We start from the raw sequence: 23,955 nt of genomic DNA, 5'->3' as shown, positions 1-23,955 counted from the left end.
TTAGCGTTATGCGATCGTATATCGCAGTGTATACCGGTATGCTGAACAACGTCAACAATGCAGTTCACAGAAATCGATCCAGCAGGGTGTGCGATTGTTATACATTCGTCCATTGACATAAACTGGAATATCTTGCCTTCTTGGTGAGTTTTTGCAATAACTGAGTTTTTGCCATAATTTCATGAAATATACGTAATGAACCATGGGATTATGGTTCTACGACCTTTTAAGTCTCCTGTACAATTATTTTCAGGAAACTTCTTCACAGGTCAAATATCATATCTCACTGAGACATATTTTTACTGATCCAAACATGTGCCACTTCATGTCTGGCCATTAATAACTTTTAGTTATCTCTACAGAAGAACGTTTTTCTGTTAGAGTTTCAATCCTTGTTACTTGTGCAAGGATAATTCCATCAGAACTGTATAAAGGTTCTATGGAAATTCATTTTTTTTACTGGGTAATTGAGAGCATAGTTATTACCTTAATCACTCGGCTAGATACATAGAGGTTTTTCTCATCTTTTTCTTGATGATAAGAAATTTGTTCTTTTCTTCATCAAAGGATAGAGATTATGCTCTCGTATACCTTGTTTTGTGTAAGTCATCGCAACTCTGTGCTGTCTTACCTATTTTGGAACTGATCCAAACTATGGAACGTCAACACTATGTTTTTCGTTCCTTTACCTTCTTAAGCGGTTTTGACTTGTGTAACATGTTGGGATGCTTAATGAGCTCCCTATGAACCTTTTTCATCAGGCTTATTAACAGTTCCAATATAATTTTAAGACGGTTTTCCTTCTTATTATGGCTTTTACCATACGGAGAAGTGAAATTCATGCTTTTTCTGTTGAATACGACCAATTCCAGTTGGATCTATTGTCGTTTTCACTTTGTTGTGTCAGCCAGGATTCCTTGCTTAATATCAAGTCCTCTATATGGCTTCTACCTTCAAGTTTCCAAGTTTTCTTAAACTGGTAGTCATGAAGATGAGGATAAACTTCTTTGGGCAATCAGGGCTTTGAAGTTCTATCTCAGCAGTGTTAGTCAGAAGTCCATTCGAGGTTCTCAAAGACACTCTTCATTTCCCCCAAAAAAGGGGGGGGGGAGATGTGTCTGCGGCTTCTATTTCTCGGGGTTAGACCTCGACTAAGGAAAGTTAATCTTATCCTATCTAAGGATTCATTCCTTTTTAGGATCTGACCGCATGAATTAAGAGCTCTGTCTGTTTTGTGGGCATATATTAATCACACCCCACTTTTTGACGTGCTCTAAGCTGTTTACTGGAGGAATCCGACCACCTTGTCATCTTTTTATCTTCGTTTTCTGAAGTGCCAACAATACAATTTGTATACGTTTGGGCTTGTTGTGGTTTCACTAACGGTAGTGTCTTCTTTACGACATAGACATATTACTCTGTCCGAGAAGTCATAATTAATACCGTTTTAACGAAGATTACTTGATATCATTAGCTGATAACCCTGTTTATGGGTTCTACTGTGTTGGGAAAATATATACGAACCTTCCCACCGCAGCTGCAAAATCAGCATACGATAACAGGTCAGTATTTATGACATTAAAACAAATTTTTTAAATAAAATTCATTTTAATTATTAAATACTTACCTGTTATCGGTAAGTCCCACCTCCCACCCCGCTATTCGATTAATATTTTTGTATATATATTGAAAGAATATTGAGGGTTGGTTACCGATTTTTGGCTAGGTTGCATTGCACTATGTTTAACCTGGCCTGTATTACGGTATTGAGGTGGCGGATTCCCAGTTAAAATTCCGGATGAGTTATTTCCCCTTGGAAAGTATAAGCATACGATAACAGGTAAGTATTTAATAATTAAAATGAATTTTATTTAAAAAATTTGTATCACAAAGTTACAGCTCTTGATAAACGCTAATCCAGGGGACAAAAATTCCACTCGTCCGCTCGTATTGACGAGTGAAATCTTGAAAGGACGAGTGAATTTCCCTAAAGCTCTCGTCCTACAGGACGAGTGAAAAAAAACTGATGTTAAAATATGTATTTTCTGACCAGTAAGACTCTTTTTCATTAAATAAAATCATTTCTTAAAGCATATCTATTCCGAAAGTAGAACGCGAATGAACCGGAAATCGTAATTGTAAATTTCATACAGCAGGTGCGCGTTGTTATGCGAGACTGTGTCCCGGAGTAAATATTGGCTTTTTGGTGTAAACTTTGCGCGTCCATGTTGACAGGGAACCATCTGACTTCATTCACTGTAAGTATTGATTTTTTTAAAGAATTATTTTACTGGGAAGTACCGTTTTCAACCAGTCTGAATTTCATCTGAAAAATGTCTGACATACGAGCATTCTTTAAAGGGGGCAAGAGCGATGTTCAACCATCCGAAATGGAAAGCACGCAAGCATTAGAAAAAGGAAAAAACAAATTTGTCTTCATTTATTTATTTTGTGTTCCTCATAAATAAAGTAAGTTAACATTTCTTCTGTGATCAGCTGGCATGAATAACTAAGTAAGCAGCATTTTAGCAGTGATATAGGAAACATTGTTAGTCATATCAGTCCTTTGCAATCTTTCTTTCACACATATTTGAAGGACAAGTGCATGTGTTTGCAGGACGAGTGAAAAATTTTAATGCACTTGTCCTGCAGGACGAGTGCAATTTATAACTAGAAATGGCGCGGCAGAGGCCGACGCGTATCCCCACGCCGCATGTTTGACCCAAGGGCGCCCCAGGGTTGATCATGGGGCCATGCATAGTTGAGATTGACTGTATTGTCATAAGAGAAGTTCAGTATCAATTAGAAGTGAATGGGTGTAAAAATAAAGAAGTTATAGTAAAAGGCAATTTTGGGAGGGTGTGGCCTATGTGGGCGGGGTGCCCCAGGGTTGGTAATGGGGCCATGCATAGTTGAGATTGACCGTATTGTCATAAGAGAGGTTCAGTATCAATTTGAAGTGAATCAGTGTATTAATGAAGAAATTATAGTAAAAGGCAATTTTGGGCGGGTGTGGTCTATGTGGGAGTGGCGCCCCAGGGTTGGCAACGGGGCCATGCATAGTTGAGTTTGACCGTTTTGTCATAAGAGAGGTTCAGTATCAATTTGAAGTGAATCAGTGTAGAAATGAAGAAGTTAATGTAAAATAACCTAAATTTTTTTTATAGTAAATGGATTTTTTTGGTGGGTGTGGCCTATGTGGGCGGTCGCCCCAGGGTTGGGATTGGGGCCATGCATAGTTGAGATTGACCCTAATGTCATAACAAAAGTTCAGTATCAATTTGAAGTGAATCCGTGTAGAAATGAAAAAATTATAGTAAATGGAAATTTTTGGTGGGTGTGGCCTATGTGGGCGGGGCGCCCCAGGGTTGGGAATGGGGCCATGCATGGTTGAGATTGACCGTATTGTCATAGGTGAGGTCCAGTATCAATTTGAAGTGAATCGGTGTAGAAATAAAGAAGTAAATGTAAAATAACCTAAAAAAATGAGTGATAATTTCTGACGCGGCCCCACCCCAACCCCTATAACTTTTGACCCAGGGGTCAGATCAAAATTCCAAATAGTGCACCGTCGCACATATGCTCATAGCTACCATGTGTGTAAATTTCAAGGTTCTAGTGCTTTTAGTGTAGGAGGAGATAGTGGCCAGGACGGACGGACGGACAGACGGACGGACGGACGGCGGAGATCACCACAATATCCCCACCTTTTTTTCAAAAAGCGTGGGGATAAATATTTTTGTCCCCTGTAATCACTTTCTTTCCGATATGGTGTTGAAGTGAGGGACATTTAAAAATTAAACAAAAGTTATGAAGGGTATAAAACGGCGAAAAATACCTGCTTTGGCACGGAGGTTGCCATCTTGATTGTCCCGTTATTATCTCCTCTGAGAGTACTGGTATTTGATATTGCTGTTTAAAATTACTTAATAATATGTCTTAATAAATTAGCTTCACTTTTAACTGCAAGTTTGACCATATGTTTTCATATAACGGGTTGTTTAATTAAGTTGTTATTTTATTAGCTGATCCATTTTTTTTTTTTTAATTATGAGCTGTTGTCATCACCTTGGCGTTGGCGTCGGCGTCCGGTTAAGTTTTGCGTTTAGGTCCACTTTTCTCAGAAAGTATCAATGCTATTGCATTCAAACTTGGTACACTTACTGACTATCATGAGGGGACTGGGCAGGCTAAGTTAGATAACTCTGGCGTGCATTTTGACAGATATATGTGCCCTTTTTATACTTAGAAAATTGAAAATTTTGGTTAAGTTTTGTGTTTAGGTCCATTTTATTCCTTAAGTATCAAAGCTATTGCTTTCATACTTGCAACACTTACTAACTATCATAAGGGGACTGTGCAGGCAAAGTTTTGTAACTCTGACTGGCATTTTGACAGAATTATGTGCCCTTTTTATACTTAGAAAATTGAAAATTTGGTTAAGTTTTGTGTTTAGGTCCACTTTATTCCTACAGTATCAAAGCTATTGCTTTCATACATGCAACACTTATTAACTATCATAAGGGGACTGTGCAGGCAAAGTTATGTAACTCTGACTGGCATTTAGACGGAATTATGGGCCCTTTATACTTAGAAAATAGAAAATTTGGTTAATTTTTGTGTTTTGATCCACTTTACCCCTAAAGTATCATAGATATTGCTTTCATACTTGGAACACTCGCAAACTATCATAAGGGTACAGTAAAAGGACAAGTTGCATAACTCTGTTTGTCATTTTTACGGAATTATGGCCCGTTTTTGACTTAGTAACTTTGAATATATGGTTAAATTTTGTGTTTCGATCCACTTTACTTGTAAAGTATCAAGGCTATTGCTTTCAAACTTCAAATACTTTTATGCTATCATGAGGTTACTGTACCTGGCAAGTTGAATTTTACCTTGACCTTTGAATGACCTTGACTCTCAAGGTCAAATTATTAAATTTTGCTAAAATTGCCATAACTTCTTTATTTATGATTAGATTTGCTTGATACTTTGACAAAACTACTCTTACCTGACATACCACAATAGACTCCACCCAAACCATCCCCCGTGCCCTCCCCCCCCCCCCCCCTATTTTTTTTTTTTTTTTTTTTAAGATCATCTCACAAATGACCACCACACCCTCACACTATACCCCCACCCCCACCCCCCCCCCCCCCCAATTTTTTTTTTTTGAAACTGTTAAAAACACAAATATTTATTTTTATTATTTTATTTTTGAAATACCGTCCAACCATCGCACCCAAGAATCCCCTCCCCCACCCCTGAATTTTTATTATATTTTATTTTTCCGCATTTTTGGAAGATAATGTAATAAATGTCCACACCCCCAGGGCTACAGATAAGGATCGTTTTATCGTTATTACGATTTGTATTTGGCAGAAAACGAATTGAAATAAAAAACCGATCGTACAGAAAACGATTACGAAGGAGGAAAAACGAATTTCAATCAATTCATGATCGTTTTTATTATACTGTTTCCTTTCGTACCGCGTTATTATTGCCGACATAAATGCAAGTTTATAAACATCGATCTACCCTTTGTTCCGACTACTGAAGCGGCCAACTCCTGCCTTAAACCGGTTTCGAAGTAATTTTAGTGCGGCCGTAATAGTTGACACCGTTTCGGCCGGTGTCTATATAAACAAGTTGCTTCCGGTAAATACAGCGTGAAAAATGTCGGCTGCTAAGCGCGGCCGGGTTAGTAAAAGTTCAGCAACGACGTGCGCGCCGAGTATATTGAAGTGTGTTTCGCGGTCCGAACCATCGGGAAGAGATATTGTCAAAAGTGTTATTCATGATTTGATAGTGGAGGTGGTGAAAACCTCAGAAGCAGACGTCGCAAAACACCGCGGCGATTCTGTCTCATCAAAACAAATAGCGTCCATAGGCGCTCGATGTCAATGTTTATAATTATATTTAGATTCTATTATTTTGTTATTTATTTTTTTATTATTTTGTGTTTAGTTACCCGTTGTTTATTATAATGCATACACATATTATTATGAGAAAGGGTAGACTATTCCAGGATTTCAAAACCAGAGCTAAAAGAGTGTGCCATCAGACTGAACGGCAGGAGTGTTAAAATAAAATGACTCATCTTCCATTTTTCAATAAACAATTAACAGTAACAATCAATCATTTAAAACATTTAAAATTGTGAATTAATGACTGGAACAAGAACTGGCTGAGAATTATCAATACCTAGGCTACCTGTAAATCAAAGAGCTCATCTTGCCCTGAAATATAGGTAAGTTTTCATTAAATTGTAAAAAACTAATTGACAAAAAATTTTGAGGGAAAAAACTAATTGCTTCAAAAAGCTTGTAGTGAAAACTAATTGACATGAAATCTTATCTGTAGCCCTGCACCCCCACACTATACACCCCTCTTCACTCCACCCCTCCCTCCTTTTTGATTGAAATTGAGAGTCCCTTCACCTTTAAAAAGAAAATAGATGAGCGGTCTGCACCCGCAAGGCGGTGCTCATGTTGAATTTAAAATTGTTAAACATAGTGAATGTCATAATTATATTAAAAATAAACTACTGTATATAGAAGGTATTTTTATTTTATGCTTTCCGGTGGTTTATAGGGCACTATCAGTGAATTAAAACTGATAATTTCACTTTCAAGCAATGAAAATTATCAGTGAAAATTATCGATAATTTTCACTGTTGACTTTGAAATGACGTCATTTTTTTGACTAAATGACGTCATTATCCCGGCGAAATTATTTAGTTAAACTTTTAACAATGTATATAAACTGTGAAAAAGCATAAAATAAAAAGAAAATTTGTTGAATTTGGTGGAATATCGATTTTAATTCACTTGTGATCATAGAAAATATATATTTTCACTCGTGGCTGCGCCACTTGTGAAAATATAATTTTCTATGATCACTCGTGAATTAAAATCGATAATCCACAGAATCCAACAAATATCCTCTATTTAATTGGTTGGTTAAAGTGATATTATGGGCATTTTTTGCTTAAACAAAATTCACTGTTGAATTGAGCTGAAAAGAATTAACAGGTCAAAAGAGTTAGTTAAAATATGACTACTTACCAATTATCTGCAACTCCTCCCACTTCCAGTTGTTTATAAAAATATATATTCGATATTTTACATGACTGGTGAGTCCTGTATTAAAGCCGAAATGATCCGTAAAACAAAAAAAAGTGTTTGTGTCGTATGAACGAATCTGCATTAAAACTCAATTTAGATTCACATTGTAAATCAAATTATTTCTGTTTTCAGTTGACAAAACGAAAGTATGGTTGTTAATTCAAATGCATTTTTTTTCTCTTTCTGGGATATTGTTTTAGTATATTGATGCTGCATTAACAAATATAAGTGTATATGAAGTGAAAACACCAAAAATAAACAACGGTTGCGATAGACACCTATAAACTGTCAGGGCCCTTGTTTGGCCGTTTTTTACCGCCAAATATCGGCGGCTTCCCCCATGAAAAAAGTATACTTTTTTCCCCTTTTTCAGCTAAAAATTAACCCTACAATTTTTTTATTTTTTTTATTTTTATTTTTGTATTATTTTATACCTATGTTGCCAGCTGGTATGGTGCTACTAACCTTTGATTAAATGTATATTTATGTAAATCATATTAAAATATAGCAATTTTAGGTGTTGAATGGTTGGTGAAAAGATCTTCTAAAATTCCCCTTTTCGCCGAAAACGACGCGAAATTCCCCCACATGAGGGCTGTGGGTGGATTCCCCTAGCGGCAAGAGGGGGCCCTGACTGTTAGATGCCCATAATATCACTTTAAAGAAGAATAAGGGTCCGTTTAAATCTGGTGAGGCCTAAAAAAAATTATGTTGTGGCTCTGGTAACATTGCCAAAATTTCTAGGTAGGGTAGTTTGATTTTTTTTTATGTCCCCCACTATAGTAGTGGGGGACATATTGTTTTTGCCCTGTCTGTTGGTCTGTCTGCCTGTCTGTCTGTCTGTCTGTCTGTCTGTTTGCGCCAACTTTAACATTTTGCAATAACTTTTGCTATATTGAAGATAGCAACTTCATATTTGGCATGCATGTGTATCTCATGGAGCTGCAAATTTCGAGTGGGTGAAAGGTCAAGGTCATCCTTCAAGGTCAGAGGTCAAATATAGGTTGCAATAATCGCTCATTTTATGAATACTTTTGCAATATTGAAGATAGCAACTTGATATTTGGCATGCATGTGTATCTCATGGAGCTGCACATTGTGAGTGGTGAAAGGTCAAGGTCATCCTTCAAGGTCAGAGGTCAAATATATGTGGCCCAAATCGCTTACTTTATGAATACTTTTGCAATATTGAAGATAGCAACTTGATATTTGGCATGCATGTGTATCTCATGGAGCTGCACATTTTGAGTGGTGAAAGGTCAAGGTCATCCTTCAAGGTCAGAGGTCAAATATATGTGGCCCAAATCGCTTATTTTATGAATACTTTTGCAATATTGAAGATAGCAACTTGATATTTGGCATGCATGTGTATCTCATGGAGCTGCACATTTTGAGTGGTGAAAGGTCAAGGTCATCCTTCACAAGGTCAAGGTCATCCTTCAAAGTCAAACGTCATATAGGGGGACATTGTGTTTCACAAACGCATCTTGTTTATTTATTTTTTTTTTCTCCAGACAAGATGCCTGTTTTTAAGTCATTTTATGCTGATGGTTTTCACATAAAACCTCTATGTACACCATAGAAAAGTGTTCCCATTATTGTGTACCAGAGTTTTTTTCCCACTTTTTGGGAAGATAGCCCATGGCTTTGGAATTGGGAATTTTATCGGCATTTTCATGAAATTGGCAAAATAAATTCATTAGCCTTTTTATTCCAAACGAAAAGTCCACTGATTAGGGAAATACTAAATTTGATATAACTCTTTATAATCATTCAAATTAAAAGAACAAAATCATATAATACTTTGTTATATGTAATTGAATTAAAATTGAGATAAAATATGCATTAGACACTTCTTTCAAAAAAAAAAAAAAAAAAAAAAAATTTATTTTGTTTATTTTTTTTTTTTTTTTGGAAATTGGGAATTTTTTGCCACATTTTGTGAAAAAAAGTATACTTTTTGGGATTGGGAGCATAGCTGAATTTTGGCCTTAAAAATGGGCCAAAAAAAACCCCTGGTGTAGTGATCTTCTTTGTATATTTATCATTTTAACAACTTTTTTTTCCAGCCAGGTGAGATTCAATCTATGATAAAAACCAACAAAACAGCCACCATCATTCCGGTTTAAGCCAAAAACTAAGTTTAATACGGGTGTATGAACGTAATGAATGCAACTTGCTTAAAGATTATATCAATGTTATTAAATCACATAATTGAAAGTTAAAAAAATCACTGTTTTACCCCACCCACTCACAATCGCATGAAACTTACCCAGTGCTGGGGGGGGGGGGGGGTATGGGCTGCACCCTCCATACGTTATTTCTATAACATTTGTAGAGTGAAATGTGGTTATTTGGTGCGATATGACTCTTCAAGAAAAAAAACAGCAATGACGTCATTGATAACGACATTTAAAAAAAATGTTTTACCCTTTCCCGCATAGATATGCATAATCCCGTCTCGATCGATTCCGTATCAACCATACTTTCTATCTATTACTGCATATACTTACTACTTTTCCCGTCGCTACTCATTACCCGATAATCCCGTATATTCCAGTTGTTTAGCAGATTCTGGTTAATACGAAAAAAGTGCTCAAGAATTTGAAGAAACACAAACATTTGCTATTTTGCTTAAGTATCAAATAAATTTTATTTAAAGATGTGACGAAATAACGTCCAATCGGGGCGGGTTTTTTTTCCACTGGACAGGCGTAAATTTACGCCTGACATGATGTTCATTTTTTATACAACACAAAATACATCCACACTTTCCATGCGACGTTCTACATGTCTGCATAATCTTCGCGCGCTTTTTATTGAGACAAAGGATAAAGCACTGTTTATTTGACGCTAGAATTTGTTAATGTTGTTAGCATTAAAATTCGGAAGCGTGTTTCGGATTACAAATTAAATAATGCTCATTTGAGAATCAAAGGAAACATTTACAGTTGTGTGTAATTAATTCAACGATAATTTGTTAAAGAGCATTACGTTTCGAATAAATGTTTTGACCATATTATGCATGAAATGCATCATATCCACGAGGATTTCACCCGGTTGCCATCATCTGTCTTCTAAGTAAGTGGCCGAGATTTCATCGTGGAGGTGTACACCGTAGGAACCGATGAGTGGGTTAGATAACAAAGCCAACAAACTGCCATAAAATCACACACTTATGAAAATTACGTCACATGTCGTCTGCATGATTTTACTGCAGGTATAGGTATGACTGCTTACGAGTGTTGTCGCTCATTCAAAGCGTGCGCTCTGATTGGCCAATTACAACGACGATCCGCCTTAAGGAAGGCTTTAGGTCGGTAAAGAGATACATGATGTAATTGACAGAGGATCATAAATCGGCTCTCAAAATTTTTCGGCTTAGTCGATATCGCTTTGAAATTTATCCTACCGGAAAACGGTAACAAAAAGTTTAGGGTCGGCACGGTCAATAAAAACTTTAGGGTCGGCGCATTTTCCTAGGTAGGGTCGGTTGACCGGAACCACAACATTAATTTTTTTAGGCCTGAGGTCTGGTAAATTTTAAAAGTTTTCGGACCTCATGTCCCTTAAGATTTTTTTGTCTTTCGCTGGGTTGAATAAAACATTGTTCAAATGCATTTTATAAAAAAAAAATATATATATATATAACCAAAAAAAGTGTACATGTATTTGTAACTAAATTTTGAAAATTTAATTAAATGTTTAACTTGTGATTTTAAGAATCTACAATCTTTTGGATTATTGCAAGTTGAAAATCCTGGCAGTGTTTTTTCCCCACCATTTTGGGAATGGGGCCAGGTCCCTTTGAATTGGGAAAATTTGCGGTGTTTTGACTTAAGTTTGGTGTTTTGCTAAAAAATGCTTCAAAATTGAGAAAACAAGTGTATTATATTTACAGAGGTTAACTTATATGGATGGGAGATGAACAAAATATTAAGATCTAAAAGGATTTTTTTTTTTTACCTTCCAAAGGAAAATATTTAGATTTAGCTCCCATTTGAGAAATATATACTTTTTATAAAAAAATGCCCGTTTTGAAAAAACGGGACATTATAGTACCACCCTTGGCGGGCGGGCGGATGCAGCGGCTGCAGCAGTGTCCGCTCTCTAATTCAAATAGATTTCATCTGATCTTCACCAAACTTTGTCAGAAGATGTATCTAGACAATATCTAGGTCAAGTTCAAATATGGGTCATGCCGGGTAAAACTAGGTCACTTAGTGCATTTCAAAGATTTAGGATGGTGTCCGCTCTGTAATTGAAGTAGTTTTCATCCGATCTTCACCAAATTTGGTCAGAAGTTGTATCTAGACAATATCTAGGTCAAGTTCGAATTTGGGTCATGCTGGGTCAAAAACTAGGTCACTTGGTGCATTTCAAGCATTTAGCATGGTGTCCAAAATATGACAAACGGGCGTATCTTGTGACAGTTTGGCACTCTTGTTTCCATTGGGAACTGGGCCAATTACTGGACCCAATTTTGAATAAAAAAACGCTTGCATGTGAAATGATATTAAGAACAATTTATCTTGATTGTAAGAATAAATTAAAGCAGGACTTCAAAATATAAATATTAAAAAAGATCAGTCAAACATGCACTTAAAAACAATTTTAATGCTGTTTATAATTATTTTAATAATGATTCATTTTCCCCCAAAAGCATAGTTTATTGCACTAATTTTCCCAATCCAAGAGGCACAGGCTGTAACACAAGAAAAGCAACAAAAAAATCACTGAGTTTTTTGTTGTGTGTGAATTATGCTGGGTTCAATTGGGGAAAAAACACTTTCCAATCTAAAGGGTCCCAGCCCAATATACTGGTATGTGAACATTTGGTTGCTTTGTGAAAATGCTACAACTTATTTTGCCCCATGTCTTAATAATAGTAATTTTACAGCAAATAGTCACTTGCCAAAAGAATGACTTTTCAGCGATTGGCTTCATTTAGCGTTTCGATTTCAACTACGGTAAGAATTCCATGAATTTCAGTTTGATGTGAATGTGAGCAGTGCTAAGTTGGATGCCAGCAGTACAGTACGGACCTCCAGCACCACACCCTCCTCTTCTGTTCCTAGTACCACTGTGACCAGCAGCAACACCACAAAAATCTCTACATTGCATAGTGCTTCAACAACCACATGTAAGCAACAGAAAAGAAATGTTGTATATTTTGCAGCTTTCAGTAACTGTTTGTATCATGAATTGTTTTGTTTTGTGTGCATGAAATGCTTCATGTTTAACAATTTGATATAAAAAAATATTTTTTATTTTATTCACTTCATGCAAATTGCAGTTGTGACAAATGGTAAAATCAGTTTTTCAATGTCAAAATAGAAGTTAAAGTAATTGTAGTATTTTGTTTTCCATGTATGTATATTTTCTCTTAAATATGAAAATAAATACTTTGAAATGTTAGATTATTTTCAGATGTAATTGATAATATCTATGCTGGATTACATCCAAAATGTATTATCACATAACCTATGTTTTCCCAAAGATTCTTATTTGTATTTATTGCAGCAACGAAAGCGCCCCTGAACTTGCCCCCTGGAGTGCCCATCATGGCCGCTGCTCAGCAGTACATCCTCAGTCAGGCCGGACAGATGCCATACTTTGTAAGTGACAATGTACACATGCCATACTTTGTAAGTGACAACGTACAGATGCCATACTTTGTAAGTGACAACGTACAGATGCCATACTTTGTAAGTGACAACGTACAGATGCCATACTATGTGACAGCATGCAGTCAGGGCTTACTCTGCCATTGACCAATTAGCCAATGGTTACAAATAACCTCATTTGGCAAAAACCAGTTATTATGTGGCTAGTAGTTTCTCTAAGTTAACTTAAAAGAAATATAAAATTGTTAGAATTTTACATATTTTTTTTTTTTTATTTGTATCCGACATAAGGAGAACTTTGTCATAATGCAGTAAATTTGGCTTGAGGGGTGTTGCTGCAGTTTTGTTGATTTTTTTCCACCAAATAGATTTTGTTCAAAATTTATATTCAAGTACTATATACAAATACTATATGAAAAATGCAATAAAAATATAGGGTTTCCGGCCTTGTTTTGATTTTTAGCTCATCTATTTTTTGACAAAAAATTATGAGCTATTGTCATCACCTTGGCGTCGGCGTCCGGTTAAGTTTTGCGTTTAGGTCCACTTTTCTCAGAAAGTATCAATGCTATTGCATTCAAACTTGGTACACTTACTAACTATCATGAGGGGACTGGACAGGCAAAGTTAGATAACTCTGGCATGCATTTTAACAGAATTATGTGCCCTTTTTATACTTTAAAATTGAAAATTTTGGTTAAGTTTTGCGTTTAGGTCCACTTTTCTCAGAAAGTATCAATGCTATTGCATTCAAACTTGGTACACTTACTGACTATCATGAGGGGACTGGGCAGGCAAAGTTAGATAACTCTGGCGTGCATTTTGACAGAATAATGTGCCCTTTTTATACTTAGAAAATTGAAAATTTTGGTTAAGTTTTGTGTTTAGGTCCATTTTATTCCTTAAGTATCAAAGCTATTGCTTTCATACTTGCAACACTTACTAACTATCATAAGGGGACTGTGCAGGCAAAGTAATGTAACTCTGACTGGCATTTTGACAGAATTATGTGCCCTTTTTATACTTAGAAAATTGAAAATTTGGTCAAGTTTTGTATTTAGGTCCACTTTATTCCTACAGTATCAAAGCTATTGCTTTCATACTTGCAACACTTATTAACTATCATAAGGGGACTGTGCAGGCAAAGTAATGTAACTCTGACTGGCATTTGGACGGAATTATGGGCCCTTTATTCTTAGAAAATTGAAAATTTTGTTAAGTTTTGTGTTTTGGTCCACTTCACCCCTAAAGTATCATAGATATTGCTTACATACTTGGAACACTCGCAAACTATCATAAGGGTACAGTAAAAGGACAAGTTGCATAACTCTGGTTATCATTTTTACGGAATTATGGCCCTTTTTGACTTAGTAACTTTGAATATATGGTTAAATTTTGTGTTTCGATCCACTTTACTTCTTAAGTATCAAGGCTATTGCTTTCAAACTTCAAATACTTTCATGCTATCATGAGGTTACTGTACCTGGCAAGTTGAATTTTACCTTGACCTTTGAATGACCTTGACTCTCATTTTAAATTTTGCTAAAATTACCATAACTTCTTTATTTATGATTAGATTTGATTGATACTTTGACAAAACTACTCTTACCTGACAGACCACAATAGACTCCACCCAAACCATCCCCCGTGCCTCCTCCCCCCCCCCCCCCCCCCCCCCCCCCCCAGAATCCCCCCCCTCCCATATTTTTGTTTTTTTGTTTTTTTTTAGCTCACCTGAGCGATAGCTCGGGGTGAGCTATTGTGATCACTCACCGTCCGGCGTCCGTCCGTACGTCTGTCTGTCTGTCTGTCTGTAAACAATTTGTAAACATCTTCTTCTACTAAACCAGTGAGCCAATTTCAACTAAATTTCATGTGGAGCATCCCTAGGTCATGGGACAAAAGAATTGTTAAAAAAAATTTGATCACATAACCAATATGGCCACCATGACCATATATGGTAAAAACCTTAAAAAATCTTCTTGTCAGAAACGGCTCATCAGATTTTCAAAAAATTTCACAGGGATGACCTTTGAAGGCTCCCCTGAAAAAGTTGTTCAAAGAAACATGGCCGCAGGAGCTCGTTGAACTTTGCATGTTTATTCGTTTTTGCCTATTTTGTGAAAACTTTCAAAAATCTTCCACATTTTTTGTCCGATCCTTTCCAAATTTGCACAGTGTCTTTATATCAATGAGGACGCGAACCCTACAAAAAATTAGCATTATTGGTCCATGAAGTACAGAATTACCTCCCCTTGAATTGAGAAAATGGTGTTTATGCAATAAAGTCCAAATTTTTCATCCAATTCTTTCCAAACTTGTAAGGATTTAGCATGGTTCAAACAAGGGAAACAACTACGGTTTATGCATGTTCTTTTTATTACAGATTTGCCTTCCTTTAATTCATTCAAAATCTCATTTTACAGCAGAGATTCCAAATCTGACCTGTAATGAGCCCCATATTTACTGCCAGTGCTAGGTTACCTTTTCCCATTTGATCATTCTTAAGTATTGGTCTTGTAATGCTGCTACTGCTTCTGCTACTGCTACTGCTACTACTACTACTACTACTACTACTACTACTACTACTACTACTACTACTACTACTACTACTACTACTACTTCTACTACTACTACTACTACTACTACTACTACTTCTACTACTACTACCACTACTACTACTACTACTACTACTACTACTACTACTACTACTACTACTACTACTACTACTACTACTACTACTACTACTTCTACTACTAGTACTACTACTACTAGTACTACTACTACCACCACCACCACCACCACCACCACGTCTACTATTACTACTTCTACTACTACTGCCACTACTACTACTACTTTTACCACTACTACTACTACTACTACTACTACTACCACTACTACTACTACTACTACTACTACTACTACTTCTACTACTACTACTGCTACTACTACTACTACTACTACTACTACTACTACTACTACTACTACTACTACTACTACTACTACTACTACTACTGCTACAACTACTATTACTACTACTACTACTACTATTACTACTACTACTACACCACCACCACCACCATTCACAGTGACAAAAAACGTATTCACACAATGGCTGCTACTACAACTTATAGCCCATATAGGGGGGCATGCATGTTTTACAAACAGCCCTTGTTTCTATGGGATTTTAACCACAACTGTTCATGTTTATCTCCGACACATATTTTTAGGTCACCTGTCATGAAGTGACACGGTGAGCTTATGTGATCGTGTGATGTCCGGCGTCCGTTGTGCGTGCCTGCGTGTGTCCGTCCGTCCGTCAACAATTTGTTTGTGTAGACAGTAGAGGTCACAGTTTTCATCCAATCTTGATGAAATTTGGTCAAAATGTTTATCTTGATGAAATCCGGTTTGGGATTGTATTTGGGTCATCTGGGGTCAAAAACTAGGTCACTAGGTCAAATAATAGAAAAACCTTGTGTAGACATTAGAGATCACAGTTTTCATCCAACCTTTATGAAATTTGGTCAGAATTCTTGATGAAATCTGGGTGGGATTGTATTTGGGTCATCGGGGGTAAAAATCTAGGTCAAATAAATAGAAAAACCTTGTGTTGACAATAGAGGTCACAGTTTTCATCCAATATTTATGAACTGTGGTCAGAATGTTTATCTTGATGAAATCTGGATTGGGATTGTATTTGGGTCATCTAGAGTCAGGAACTAGGTCACTAGGTCAAATCATAGAAAAACATTGTGTAGACAATAGAGGTCATAGTTTTCATCTGATCTTAATGAGTCAGGTGAGCGATTCAGGGCCATCATGGCCCTCTTGTTTAAGATCATCTCACAAATGACCACCACACCCTCACACTATATCCCCCCCCCCCCCCCCCCCAAATATTTTTTTTTTGAAACGGTTAAAAAACACAAATATTTATTTTTATTATTTTATGTTTGCATTTTTTCGCATTGTTGGAAGATAATGTAATAAATGTCCACCCCCCCACACACAATACATCCCTCTTCACTCCACCCCTCCCTCCTTTGTGATTGAAAATAAGAGTCCCTTCACCTTTAAAAAGAAAATAGATGAGCGGTCATACAGATTGATATACAAAAGTCATGTAGGCCTACATGGATGATATGTGAAATACAGTATTATGCAGGGGTTTTTTTTAGAGAAAGGGGAAGACGCTGGACGCTGGGTGAAAGGGGAAAAAAAGAGTGCGAAAGAGAGATATTAGGGGAAAAAATAAAAACTGTTCATTTCAATGTCTATAACTCATCAAAAGAGACTTGTCTCTGTCCTTTTTGTTCTTAAACACATTTAACAGGTATTAAAGTCAAAGTCCATAATAAAGTTGCAGGTGTAGATCTAATAATGGGAAATGTTTTCAACTATATTTTTGTACTGGGGCCGGGGGACGATGTCAATTTTGTGATTTCAATTTCATGATGAATGGGTTGACGATCTTGATTTGCTACAGTATTGGAAGGGAAAGGAGCGGCAGCTGCCGATTGTCTACTTTCACTTTCACAATGTTCGATGTTGATTACCTCGGAATCCTGCTCGGTTTTAACGGTTTTCGGTGATTCTTTCTTAAAAAATGCCTCGATGCGTTCAGCATCTTCCGAGTTCGAATGTTTTATTTTGTTTGTGTAAGAACGCTAATTGTGAGACATTTTTTTCTGTTTTCACGTTTATACCTCGGCTTGCATAGCCCGGATGAAAATTCGACTGGTTTCCGGTAATTAATTGACGAAACACCTTCTCGCGCAAGACCGGTATCCAGTAAAATAGTCACATGATTATTACGATTAGTCGCCCAGTTTACATGACGTTATTTAAGAGCTATATTTAGAATAACTGGGATTCCCAGATGTTGTGTGTTCGTCTGGAGAGAGAGAGCGCGAATTCGTTGTACATGGTGCAAATTGGTTAATTGTCGAATGCCCCAAGGAAAAATAAACATTTCTTTGAGAGAAAATATTATATTTTGGTGAAAAATGATATTTTTGGTGGGGAAATTGTATTTTAAGGGGAAAAATTCTGGTAGGGGAAGACGCCGAATATCGGCGTCACTTTCTTAGTAAAAAAAACCCCTGATTATGTGAAAGTCAGAAATACTATTATTCTAATTAATTTTATGTACAGACGTCATGTATGATATGTGAAATGCAGTATTACTTGAAAATCCAAGTATCATTGTTCTAAATAACTTTGAATGGAAAAAAACAGTGAAAACGTATTTTAATAATAGAGCACACTAAGTCTGTACCTCCGCCTCTCTGCTCAGCACTCGTCCTCTTTTGAAGATTTTACACTAAATAATCGAACTATAAAGCGCAAGTTAAGTATGTACGCCCGTCTGTATGAAGTACTTTATTATTTTGAACTCCACCTTCCCAGAAAAGTTCCTTTGGGTCTCAGGTGAGCGCCTTAGGGCCCAAGGCCCTCTTGTTTACTATTTTTAACACCAAAATGTAATTTAAAAAAATTCTGTCAAATAGAATTCTGCAAAACTGCTCAAATATGTTCATCTACGTGTTGTCAACATAAAACACAAATGAAAAAATTGGGGTCACCGCACTTTTAACAGAGATTTTTTGTTTTAACTATCCCTACCGTCTACGTCAAATTTGATAAAAATACATCAATTAGGCAAAACCCAAGTACCGGTACATAGATTGTAAGAAATATGCATAAACATTAGAAAGTGTTTACAATCTTAACAGGGATCACAACAGCTTACCAAAATACATAAATAAAAAACAATATTTAATTGCAAACATAAAACCATACAGTATCAAACTCGACCTTAATCATTAATAACTTACATGTACTTGTTCACAGATTTCGGCTTGTTTTGAAGTTTGTGATTAAAAATGCTTTAAATTGTTAAATTTAAACAACATGACTAAAAAGCTCCAGTATAAAACAAGAATGAAATTAAAGAAATAAAAAAAAAGTTAACCCCAACTGGGATCGAACCACTGACAATTGAATTATGAACCAACTCGGTCATTTCTGATGATACTGATAACAAAAATATTGAGTTGTGATAATGGCATCATCGTTGTTGCTATTAATATATTCTCGGTTAAATAAACTGCCGCAACAACCCTTAAAACTATTGTATCACCAACTACAAATGTAGGTATCCATTAGCTGGTGAACTTGTGTTCATATTGTGATTCCTGTATGTGATGAAGTAATGCAAGACATAATGCTGGTAAGGGGATGATGAATATGTAAGAGTGTCTGTTGTGTATGTCCCCAGAATATCGCAGGCATGCAAGGTCTACAGGGTCTGCAACCAGGGATGTACAACCTGGAAGACTTCCAGTACCTGCAACAGCGCATTCCACCCATGGTAAGTGTAGTCCTCTTGTGAACACATCACTGGGGGATGGGAGTAACGAATTCTATACATTTACTTCATCCTTTACCACTCAGATGCTTACTTTGACGAGTTGGTACTTGCTTAAAAAAATCAAATTATTTATTTTTAGTAGCTTCAAGTTGTACAGCCTTTATTTCCAATCCTAAGATAATGATCATCAGCAAACTGCATGCAACAAGAACAGACTGGGCGTTACTTGCAGTCTGTTATAGTTTTATGCTGGTTGCACAAAGCCATTATTGCTTTGCTTCTGAGTGTGAAAGGGTTAAAAGGATAGTGATTTTATTTTAATGCCCCTAATGGACGGCATATAGTTTTCGCACTGTCCGTTGGTTGGTCTGCCTGTCTGTCCGTCCGTCACACTTTGCGTGTCCTCTCTCTAATTATACCCCCACAAACGAAGTTTAGGGGTTATATTGGAGTGAACTTGTCTGTCTGTCGGTCCGTATTAAGTGTCCGCTCTCTAATTCAAGTAGTTTTCATCCGATCTTCACCACATTTGGTCAGAAGTTGTAACTAGATGATGTGTAGGTCAAGTTCGAACATGGGCCATGCTGGGTCAAAAACTAGGTCACGGGGTCACTAAGTGTGTTTTAAACCTCACCATGTCTGCTCTCTAATTCAAGTAGTTTTTATCCAATCCTCACCAAAATTGGTCAGAAGTTGTATCTTGATAATGTCTAGGGCAAGTTTGAATATGGGTCATGCCGGGTCAAAAACAAGGTCAGGGGGTCACTTAGTGCGTTTTAAACATCACAATGTTGTCCACTCTCTAATTTAAGTAGTTTTCATCCAATCTTCACCAAACTTGGTCACAAGTTTTATCTTAATGATCTCTAGGCCAAGTTTGAACATGGGCCATTTCCGGGCCTAAAACTAGGTCACGGGGTCACTTAGTGCGTTTTTTAACATTCAGCATGGTGCCCGCTCTCTAATTCAAGTAGTTTACATCCGATCTTTACCAAACTTGGTCAGAAGTTTTATGGAGATGATCTTAAGGCCAAGTTAGAACATGGGCCTTTCTGGGTCAAAAACTAAGTCAAGTTAGTGCGTTTTAAAGATTAAGCATGGTGTCCGTTGTTTTTTGTGAAGACGACATGCAAAATATTATGTGTCAATGCGCATGTGGGGGTATTCGTCATGTCTGTGACAAAGCTCTAGTTGAAGTAGTTCTCATATGATCTTTACCAAACTTGGTCAGAAGTTGTATCTAGATAATTTCTAGGCCAAGTTCGAACATGGGTCATGCTGGGCCAAAAACTAGGTCATGGGGTCACTTAGTGTGTTTCAAACATTTAGCATTGTGTCCGCTCTCTAATTCAAATAGTTTTCATCCGATCTTCACCAAACTTGGTCACAAGTTTAATCTAAATGATCTTTAGGCCAAGTTAACAAATTGGGCCATGCCGGGCCAAAAACTAGGTCACAGGGTCACTTAGTGCGTTTTAAACATTCAGTTCAAACATACCTACAAACTGCAGCAGATGACATATGTAACAAACAACAAAATTTAAATCTTGAACACCTGTTATGCAGCAAACTAATAGTTTAATAAAATAAAGGTGATGTATATCTCAAAAACATTTTCACATTTATGCTTTTTATAGTGACAAAGTTACAGTTGGGGGCATCGGTGTCAAGTGGACACATTTCTTGTTAGACCTAAATTGGTTATATAGATAAAGGATTGATTGGAGCTATGAGGAAAATAACAAATCCAGAGACACATGTATCTAAAGGCATGTCTATTGCTGAATTTTTACCGGATTCTGAGCTCCCAGAATGTGTCCAATTGTTTTCAAAGTTTTAAATTAACATTTAATACTTGTATATATGAAGATTTCTAGCTTATCGATGTTAGAAGCTACTATATACGGTTTTAAGTGTTGGCGGCACCTCATATTATTAGCGCCATCTCCTAAGCATTGGTTCCATCTCTTTTAGAAAAATGCATGCAAAATTATCTACTACGTTGGCTAGAAGCAATTATTTGTGTGACTGCAGCATCTAATGATCTTATGTATGTTGTACACAATCGTTTGATTTCAGTAGCGGTTTTATTGGGTGGAAATGTTCTCGTCACATGGGAAAAATTCATCGAAATCAATTTTAAAACTCCACCATGCCACAACTTATAAAGGTTCTCAGGTTTTTAAATGGGTTGAGAATGTATGTTTCTGTACATTTTTGGATAAAATAATCTTTGCTGAATCGCACTACATTGCTAAGACCAAGTGGCAGTGCATTGGCTATCAAAGCCATGACCATGAGGCTCGAACAGGTCAGAATATGCCTGGAGTTTGCTGGGCACGTTTAACTTTAAACAAATGTTTTAAGCCAAACAATTAGTTTATATATGAGGCAGTCTCTGGGAAAACCAGGATAAATGCATGTGCCTGAAGTGTCCCAGATTATCCTTTGCAATCAGCACATGCCACATCTGGGATGACTTTAATGCCCAGACCTGATTTTCGTATAGACCAGACTTCTTTTTCACGAAAAAATTTCATAAACACAGAAAGTGTTGTCCCTGAATAGGCATGGCAGAATATATATATGTCCAGAATCCTGCAAAAATGTGTCTTGTGCCATATGTAGCTAGCATAGCTCTAGTCCAGACTGAGCGTTTGGTAGTCTGGTTTGGAGCTACTTTGAGAGGAGGTATCCTGACCTTTCATGACTTTATAGCGGACAGTGTAGTTCCTTCATTTCCGCAGTCTGGTTTGGAACAAAGCTGGCCACATAATACAACATTCTACCAATTTTCGCATGACACGTCTCACAAATCGTCAATTGTGAATGAAGTTATGATGAAAACTACCGGTTCAGAATGAATGACATTGTTGTTCATTGTGGTGAACATTTTACCGGATTCTGAGCTTGAAATTCACAAAATTAAATATAACTGAAGACTTGACAGGGGTTTTTCAGTACTGTCTGCGCCTCCGGAAAACTGTGGCGTTCCCAAAGCAAACGGACCCTATCCCAAACCGAAAAACCGAAATTATAAAAAAAATATCCCAATTTCCAAAAAAAAATATTTATTTTTTTATTTTTTTTTAGAAAGAAGTGTCTTATGATTTATTATTATTAGATTATTAAAGCCCAGCTGATGTGTATCATACCAACAAGCACTGTTGTGGTTGAGTGAGGATTCAGCACCATGAACCTGCTGTGCTCCCCATTACGCAGCACATTCACACAAACCAAACTTACTCATCTGATGCTTACCTGCATTGAAGGTCTAGATCTGATTGACAAAACATTGGAGGAGCTGCGTGATGCTTTCAAAAACAGAAAACAGAGAAAAATTATGCTGTAACTTGTGTGACTAACCAGTGTTTGTTTTGGTAAAAAATATCTGCTATAAGTTTTTGACTGTACAGTTCTTATCTCAGAGTGTAACTGTAACTAAAAAACAAAATTGCAGTACTTGAATAAACGTTGATCATGCCCAATATTGCATCTGTGTTTATATAAAGAAGACAAAATAACAAATAAAAACAAATTTATTTGTTAAACCACTTACTTATTTAAGCATGAGAAATTCCCAACGTTTTCTTAAAATGAGCCGTTTCTTAGAGGCAAAGATTCCCAAAATGGACAATTTTGTCGATAAAAATTCTCAATTTGGTCAGACTCTTTTTCCCAAAATAGGCAGAAAAACCCCTGCTTGAAAGTATTTCTACCAAGTGATGGTGCTTCTACTGAAGCTAATTACCACAACTGGATGTGATGGGATGGAGACAAGGGCCACTCTTTAGCAGAAAAGTCCATGAAACAGTTTGAAATAAAAGAAACCTGAAATCTGATTATGATTTATGACTCTTTTTATAGAGTTTAGCAAACACTACATAATTATGCAGCCTTTCAAAGAAGCTAGGGTATATTTTTTTGCTGGATGTCGATCAGTCAGTCGGTAGACCAGATTGTTTCTGATCAATAACTTGTCAACGAATTGGCCGATTGACTGAGTACTTGTATGTATTTGCCTTGGACAGTAGATGATCCCTATTAAAATTGGGGTCACCAGTTCAAAGATCAAGGTCACTGTGACATTTAGTGTTAAATGGTTTCCATTTGACATGTCATCAAATGATTGAGTGATGGGTATCAAAGCCCTGTTTGGGGGGCATCTGTCTCAGACAGCAGAGCTCTTGTTTAATTTTGTTTTTTATTTGAAAGTGCTGATATTTTATTTTATTCCCTTTCATGCCATTTTAGAATTTTAGTGGTTGATTTTCAGACAGTGAAAACAAGTTGCTACCTTATTGTAATAAAGTGCTTCTTGTGTACATGTTAAATAGGCTTTCTAGCCCTGAGGTGGATCATATATAAATGTGGGGTAATGTAAATAATAATTTTATGTCTTTTAGATCACTTGGATTTATAGTACTTCCTTTTTGTCTAAATACAAGTAATCATTAGCTCCACTGGCCAAAGGCCAGCGGGGCTTATGTCATGGTCCTGTGTCCGTCGTGTGTGCGTGCGTGCGTCCGTGAGTGCGTGCGTTTACTTTTTCTTAAAACATCTTCTTCTCCTAAACTACTGGTCCAATTCTGATGAAATTTCTCAGGAATGTTCCTGTGGTGAACCTCTTTCAAATTTGTTCAAATGATGCTCCTGGGGTCAAATTTGACTTTGCCCCTGGGGGTCAAAAAATTGAAAATTTGCTTATATAAGGCATATTTTGTGCAAACTTTATAAATCTTCTTGTCAAGAACCATTGGGCCTAGGGCTACCAAACTTGGTATGTAGTGACATTTTATAGTCCTCTACCAAGTTTGTTCAA

The 23,955-nt window shown here is 36.7% G+C and overlaps 2 protein-coding genes across 8 annotated transcripts in view; one reads left to right on the top strand and one right to left on the bottom strand.

Moving 5' to 3' along the window:
• Positions 1 to 23,955, bottom strand: part of LOC127876953 (uncharacterized) — a 90,586-nt gene that overhangs the window by 18,579 nt on the left and 48,052 nt on the right. The gene's annotated exons all lie outside the window — the stretch shown is intronic.
• LOC127876934 (protein lingerer-like) overlaps positions 1 to 23,955 on the top strand; it is a 91,421-nt gene that overhangs the window by 41,180 nt on the left and 26,286 nt on the right. For 6 of the 7 annotated variants that reach the window (XM_052422441.1, XM_052422442.1, XM_052422440.1 and 3 more), the window contains exons 15-17: positions 12,123 to 12,273; positions 12,654 to 12,748; positions 19,041 to 19,133. In XM_052422441.1, the coding sequence (XP_052278401.1) occupies positions 12,123 to 12,273; positions 12,654 to 12,748; positions 19,041 to 19,133 (339 nt within the window). The remainder of the gene's footprint in view (positions 1 to 12,122; positions 12,274 to 12,653; positions 12,749 to 19,040; positions 19,134 to 23,955) is intronic. The other variant, XM_052422443.1, reaches the window with a different exon arrangement.

The sequence above is a fragment of the Dreissena polymorpha genome, chromosome 4, assembly GCF_020536995.1.
Source record: "Dreissena polymorpha isolate Duluth1 chromosome 4, UMN_Dpol_1.0, whole genome shotgun sequence".
Taxonomy (NCBI): domain Eukaryota; kingdom Metazoa; phylum Mollusca; class Bivalvia; order Myida; family Dreissenidae; genus Dreissena; species Dreissena polymorpha.
The sequence above is the reverse complement of the archived record's forward strand: the minus strand, read 5'-3'. Positions and strand labels throughout refer to the sequence as shown.